Source organism: Trachymyrmex septentrionalis, unplaced genomic scaffold (assembly GCF_001594115.1).
Source record: "Trachymyrmex septentrionalis isolate Tsep2-gDNA-1 unplaced genomic scaffold, Tsep1.0 scaffold13, whole genome shotgun sequence".
In the NCBI taxonomy this organism is placed as follows: Eukaryota; Metazoa; Arthropoda; class Insecta; order Hymenoptera; family Formicidae; genus Trachymyrmex; species Trachymyrmex septentrionalis.
This window is the reverse complement of record NW_017304438.1, coordinates 3,757,451-3,765,311: the sequence shown is the minus strand read 5'-3', so window position 1 is coordinate 3,765,311 and position 7,861 is coordinate 3,757,451. Positions and strand designations below refer to the sequence as shown.

General features: G+C 28.8%; 1 protein-coding gene across 1 annotated transcript in view; it reads left to right on the top strand.

The window, feature by feature from the left end:
- Positions 1–4,172: 4,172 nt before the first annotated feature.
- Positions 4,173–7,861, top strand: part of LOC108756784 — a 14,614-nt gene continuing 10,925 nt past the window's right edge. Inside the window, exons 1-6 of the mRNA XM_018500825.1 lie at positions 4,173–4,191; positions 4,897–5,099; positions 5,185–5,315; positions 5,724–5,929; positions 6,023–6,205; positions 6,340–6,591. Coding sequence (XP_018356327.1) covers positions 4,898–5,099; positions 5,185–5,315; positions 5,724–5,929; positions 6,023–6,205; positions 6,340–6,591 — 974 coding nt within the window. The 5' untranslated portion in view covers positions 4,173–4,191; position 4,897. The remainder of the gene's footprint in view (positions 4,192–4,896; positions 5,100–5,184; positions 5,316–5,723; positions 5,930–6,022; positions 6,206–6,339; positions 6,592–7,861) is intronic.

Here is a 7,861-nt window from a genome sequence, read left to right as displayed (position 1 = left end):
AGGCTGCGGTTGATTTGGATGTTCACACTTTAAGCGTTTGTAATCATCATTTTGTCTTTATCGTTCATTAGATATAAAATAAGAATAGAAGTATTGAAAAGCGCTGAAAGCATTCAAATCGATCGCAGCTTTAATAAACAACAAAGATGAAACGGCGCTTAAAGTGTTGTGAACAGAAAGAGGAAAACAATCATATATGATCATAACTTGTTTCAACCAATGATGTAACTTGTTTCGACTGTTACGTGATTACATCCTGCGTATTGGCATACCTTGTTCTTATATTATGTTTATTGCCATTACGGTTCGCTAGTCAGTGATACAGGATCGCTTCGTCGATTTATTTTCGTATATTCTTTATAATATTCTATATTTACATTTACATTCTCGATCTATTAGGCTACGCATTTTCGTGCTTTGTATAGTAAATATAATATATTCGTTGAATACATTGAACGATTGATAACTTTGTGGGTAAGTGGAAATTTGCTAATTATATTTATAATTATATTTTATTTATGTTATAAAATTGTAAATATTTTATATTTATAATAACTTATGTATTAAATTACAATGAATAATGTTCGTAAAAAATTAAGTGAAGTGAAGTACAGAAAACTCTCCAAAGAGAAATTGGGTCGAGAAAAAAAAATACTTTCGAAATTGCCGAAGCTTGGTTCTTTTTTTTTCGTTGAATTCTGTTACCATTAATTCTTATTCGAAACAACATTTTGAAAACTCGAATACCTATTACAAAAGGTAATTTAGAGATCTGTCTCATAGAGCCTACATCAAATATGAAAACCTGTCCGTAGAGCCCTCTTCCAATGGTAATATAACATTTCTTCTATAATAATTTTTGTATATATTTTAGCTACTTTTTCGTTTTGTCGTTTTGTCCATTTGACTAAATTATTTTTAACCTTTCGGTTGTTGTTAAAACAAAAAATATTTTTCTTTTTAGTTAACTTAGTAATTTAATCCGTATTACAAATCAAATTAACTAAGTGCTTTAGTGCGTTTTAGTGAATAAAGAAGTTTCACACTTCATAGATATATTACTTGCACGACGTCTTTTGCGCTTGACTCCTATTGCCTGTATCCTTTCCAATTCTTTGAATTATAAGGAGTCTTAGTTAATTTGATTTGTAATACTGATTAAATTACTAAGTTAATTAAAAAGAAAAATATTTTTTGTTTTAAAAACGACCGACGCAAAAGGTTAAAAATAATTTTAAAAATGCTAACAAAAGATTATACGCGAAAAATGGTAAAAAAAAACTTACATCCTTTTCAGTTCTTAGTAATTTAATGATCAAGATTATCTCGGACTATCATGTGTTTCTCGTTTTTTATGTTATTAATTTATATTCGTATGCGCTATCATTATATAATTTTGTTAATATATTCTTTTGTACTGAAGAGAACCTTGATCGTTGGTTGAAATGTTTACGTTTAATATTCACTTTGAATTAATTGTATTAAAATACACACTAATAACCAGTGTCGGCTCAAATTAGCATTTTATTTATTATTCATATAATATTAATTAAAAAATATAATACTGGTCAATAATAATAACTATTGTGTAATATTATGATAAAAATTATAATAAATTAAACATTACTTATAAAATTATGTGTGTGTACTATAAATGTATAATGTGTAAATATAATTTTGTAATATCTTAATAACGTCTCAACGTCTTTAACGTCAATAAAATGTTATAAAGGCGTCATTAATTATAATGTCACTCTGCTACTTTCTAAGTAAAACAAAAACGCTGAAAAAATGTTAAAAAAATATTTTTCCGTAACGTTGAATAACAGTTATAAGTAAACGTTTTTAATACATTATAAGTGTCCGTATAGGAAACATTAAATGTAACAATTAATTAAAAATTTATGAACTAGTATAAAACGTTTCTTTTTACTGTAAAAGAATCATTTTGAAACGTTTACCTATAAGTTTAGCTAACATTTTTACAACATCTATATAATTTTTATAATAGGTCCCGGATGTTTGTTTACTGAAAAAAATGCATGTAATTTCCACGTAAAATTACATACATTTTTTTGAGTGTTCATTTTCCGGTATGATGCGCAGAGTGCACACTGTTGACATGCGAGTAAGTCGCTGAAGTAAGATAACAACAGCATTTGTAAATGCTGATTTCAATACGCTGCATGGAATAAAGAAATAAAATTCGAAATATTTTAATTGATATTTTTATTTATGATAATAAAAACGTATACGTTATTTACTTTTACAAAAGGTGTTGTAATTAAATGTTACTCATATTTTACAAAAATGTGTAAAAATGATCATTTATGTACATTATAATACTTTTCTTCTACTTTTTTTTATGTTAGGCGTCTAGCCTGTGTTACACCTTTCTCATATTCTTGTGGCGCGCACGCTGATTATTTAATTGCCACAAGCATATGAGACCTACAATTTTAATGCCGATTTTAAAGGGTGGATTTTTCGAGAGGTGTTTCTATGGGCCGGCAACCTCCCGAAAGTCCCAAGTACCCTTTACTCTTGGGACTTTCGGGAGGTTGCCGGCCTTTTCCGAGAGGAGAAACGAGCGTAAATATTTTGGTTCTTACTGAGATCAAACCCTCTAGCATAATAGACCAGTACCTATCATGCCACGTTTGCACTCTATATAGTTTTAATCACTCAAAAAAAAACCATTGTACAGTAACAATGAAACAATAAAACAGACAGATCGAGGAAGTAACTACCAATTGAAATATTGTCCCACTGATTATATGATTTTATATGATTTTGTCCTGATTACAAATAATTTTTTTTACTACATATGAAGTAATTTGGCAAAATATACGATTTTATTTAATATTATACAATGATTTCTCATAGTTGCATACTCGTATATAATTATCGGATTATACATAGAGATTTCATATGACTAATAGCACCCAATTTTGACAGCTCTCATTAGTAAGTCACGCACCAAATCCATTTTTGACGTTACGGTTTTTATCGACAGTTTCAGTTAAAGAGTATTATGTTCATACGACCAGTATTCATAGTTAGTTATTATGTTCAAGCCTGTCTTAAATTTTGTCTAAAGGCCATATACACATAAAATTTAAGATGTAAGACTTAAACAGTAATCGAATCGACTAATAGAGACCGTGTAAGACCATAACGTAAGCAATAGCGAATTCAACATGTTGATTTCCTTGTTGCTTAAGTCTTACGTCTAAAGCTTTATTGGTCCAAAAGTCCGTTAACATGTCATACGATGATAAAAAAGAAACTAGTTATATGTAAGAAAAAATGTTTATTTATTCTGAAAGTACACAATTTGGGATTTTATTTCTTAAAAATAACATCGTCCATATGCGATCCTTCATTATTTTGACACTGCTGCAACCTGGAGCAGAAATGACCGACTGACAAGTGTTTCGGGAAATGTTTTGCATTTCCTCGCGAATACGAGCCTTTAATTCCTCAAGAGTCGCTGGATTGCTGTTAAAGACTTTACTTTTAAGGTATCCCCAAAGGAAAAAATCCATTGGGGATAAGTCCGGGCTACGAGGTGGCCAGTTAATGTCACCTCTTTTGGATATAACTTTTTGACCGAAAATTTCGGTCAAAAATCGTTGTTTCGATAGTACTCGCGTACGCAGAACGCACGTTGTTTTTCGTTGAATGACGCCATTGCATTAAATTCCCATCGACCGCTCTAACATTCCGTACCTTAATAACCTCGCCCGCCCCACCTCTCCCTCGCTGCTCGACACAGCTGCCGATTCAAATGTTAACGGACTTTTGGACCACCTTGTATTATGAATTCTAATTCCACTATGAGCGTTACACTAGAATGTGTACAATATGTGTGTAATATATAAAATAAATAGATGTAATTTCCAAGTAAAAAATATATAAAATGAATATTTTTAGCAAATGTTATTTAAATTATTTGCGTAATTTATATAATTACGTAATGTTTAATTATATAAATTGTGGTAATGTAACTGTGACATTTTTGGGGGGATAATTATATAATATTCATATTATTATAAAATTTGTTAATTATTGTATTTAACTATTTTTGTTTCAGAAAAATTTAGAGATATTTTCCCGATCTGAATAAAACAACCAAACAATTTTTGATCACATAGAGGTATTATATTATAATATAATTCTTATCAAAAGGTATGTAATTTTATTTCTGCTTGATATACATTACTTTGCAATTATTATTTCGTAGTTTATATTTTAATTCAGCTATACATGTATAATGATGCATTGTTACTACAATTTGCTAAGCATACTGTAAAATAAGGATATTTATATTATTACTAAATAAAATAGATATTAATTAAGGTATCCTTTAATTTAACTTATAAGAAACGCATTACAATCTTTTGAGAAACCTTTAAAGTAGCAGTAGCGGTATTCATATGCAAAGTAAGTTATGCAATGTTATAAATTAGTATTCATAATAATTAGATGTAAAAATATGCATTTTTAAATGAGATATCTTTGATTTTAAAAATTCTGACATATTCCGTCATAAAATATAAATATTTTCATAACACATTTATGCCTATATTTTATAGTTATATCGCAATATAATTGCACATTATCTTTAAAAGATAGTGTGATAAAGAAGTATTATAAAATAATTATTGTAAACTATATTATGATAATGAAATGATAAAAAAAAAGATAATAACTTCTTAGAGTTATAATCTTTTTTTATCACTTCATTATCTCATCGTATACTATGTAGTAATTATTTTATCTTTTTCATTACACTATCTTTTCTGATATAATACTGCAGAATAACACTGTTACTTACTTAATGATTAAAGTTATACTTTACAAAGATATTTATAACATATATTTAACATATAGCATGTTGTCGAACTTATCTAAAATTTCTGCAATAATCGGAAAGTCAATAAATAATAAAGCACTGATGAAAGAATCATACAAAACTGATTATAAATGGGAAGTCGTTTGGAAAAATGTTATTATGTTTACCTATATTCATCTTGCTGCCATTTACGGAATGTACATGGCTTGCTTGTATGCTAAATATTGGTCAATTCTATGGTGTATGTATCATATTTATTTGTTTCTTTGCTAGATTACGTAAGTTTCGTAAGATTTATCAAACCATAACATATCTATAATTCATAGTTGTTGCTCTTGGTATTGCTGCAATGATAGGCGTTACCGCTGGCACTCATAGATTATGGGCCCATCGATCTTACAAGGCAAAGTGGCCCATGAGACTTATTCTCATGATTTTCCAGACTATCGCTTTTCAAGTAAATTTAGCATTAATTTTCCTCCTCTCGCCAAAGAATGACACATTTAACTCTTACAATATACGATACAATTTGCCTCATTCATCCAAACATGAGTTACTAGAATCCGTCCGTTTTTTCACCTATAGAATAATTAAAAAAATTTCTAAACATACCAGCATACTTTCAACTTTCTAGAATAAATATTAAAACTTTATTTTGGAAGATAATAAAATGTAGTATAATTTATAATTACTGAAAGACTCAACGAAACTTGCACGAACAGGAATTGATCGGTCACTAGTGATCCGACCAATTCCTTGTACGGTAAAGGTTAAATAGACTAAAGATGAAAATACATTTGTTTTTTTAAATAAAATTTTGTACTTGATGGATATTATCTATTATCAATGTAATACATTTTATCAGGATAGTATTTACCAATGGGCCAGGGACCACCGCGTGCATCATAAGTTCACCGATACAGACGCGGATCCGTATAATGTGCGCAGAGGATTTTTCTTCTCGCATATCGGTTGGCTTTTAATTCGCAAGCATCCTGATGTCGTTATTAAAGGCGCCACGATCGATTGCAATGACCTAATGCAAGATCCACTTGTGGTATTTCAAAAAAAGTACGACAAGCACAATTTGTTTCTGCCAGAAGGCAGAACAAGATGTGATTAGACATGTAATTTAATTATTTTATATTCACACTTTTTCTTTAGGTGGTATGGGTATTTAATGCCGCTCTGTGCTTTCATTATACCAACGTTAGTGCCTTGGTGGGCATGGAATGAGAGTTTATGGTATTCATGGCATCTTGCAATCTGTAGATATTGCATAAATATAAATAGCACTTGGTCGGTGAATTCTGTGGCTCACATATGGGGTATGAAACCATACGACAAGTACGTACTAATTATCAAACATTCATATGTACTTTAATATAAAATTAGTAAAATTGTTTATATATTGTACAATAATACATTACAATATATTTGATATTCTGTTGATACTTACAAATATTTATTTTATTATGCAGGTCAGCCAGCTCTACTGAAAATATTGGAGTTACTTTGTTGACGTGTGGTGAAGGCTGGCATAACTATCATCATGCCTTTCCCTGGGATTATAAAACGGCGGAACTTGGAAATTATAAATTCAATTTGGCCAAAACATTTATTGACTTTTTCGCTTACATCGGTTTGGCTTACGACTTAAAGACTGTATCTGATGATATGGTAAAGAAACGTGTTCTTCGATGTGACGAGCCAACTGACAATCCAACTATTACGTAGAATAAAATAGTAAATAAATTAATTTTTTATTCAAAACTGATTATTTTTTAAACTTGTCTTATACAGAAAAATAACCTTTACATTTTTGGTTTAATATGTGTAGTCAAATTAATTATCTTTTTAATTATTTCACTAAAACATTAACAAAATCTTATATTTTTAATATAAGTATGTACTTGTTTTTATGTAATTATTTTTGCGAAAACATATTTTTGCGATAAAATAAATGGTGTCAAATTTTTTATTGTGAGTATACTTTAATCCAAGAAATGTATTCGTATAAAATAAAGGTTTGTATGTGAAAAAATATGTGAAAATAGACGTTTTTGTGCAACTAATACAAATTTTTTAAAATAAAAACGTGATATAATAATTTAGAAATCAGATTTGTATTAAGCGTCCAAAAAATTGTAAAAAATAATTATAATAGTATCCGATGTTCCTTTTTTGTTAAACATTGTTATTAATTTTATACTATATATGTATGTCAAACACTGCTATTAATTTTTATATATGCAAGTATAGATATGATTTATATACTAGTTTAATATTGAATTATATTTAAGAAGATTTATGAAGATCCAGCTTCGACCGTTATAGACATTTTAATTTCTTATTAGTATTGATTGTGTTTTCTCACATGCGAATTCTAAATAAAGATTCTTAATATTGTTATTAATTTTATATACAACCTTTTTTTGTGTATTGTACAAATAATTTATACGTTTATTTACGTACTCACTTAATTACGTTTTATCAAGCCTAAAGTATGCAATCGATTTTGTTGACCCTCACTCCGTTGCACAGTACTCGCGAATAGAAACCTCTTTGGTGCACTGTGCACTGGCATGGCTTGTTTTTCTTTCATATCTATACTGTCTGGTGTAGCAATTAAACGTAAAGTAAGTTTGCCAACGTCGTTTCATATTTATCAATTTACTGTGAAAAATTACAAATGTCTTGCTATTATTTGTTTCTAATTGATATAACGCGTATTTAACATCTATCAATGTGATAAAAATACTTTAAATATAATTACAGTGTGACGAAAATAGCCATTGATTTTATTATGTACGACATTCACCATAAAGTTTTCATAATGACATGCGTGATGTAATTAAGTGCAAAGTCGAAGTTATTATGACAAGAAACAGGCCGATTTTATAATTTAATTTTCTTAATTCTTTGTTTTCAATATTTACAAAAGAAGTTCTCTGAGAAAAAATGTTTTATATATAATTATATAAAAAATTAACATATTTTATA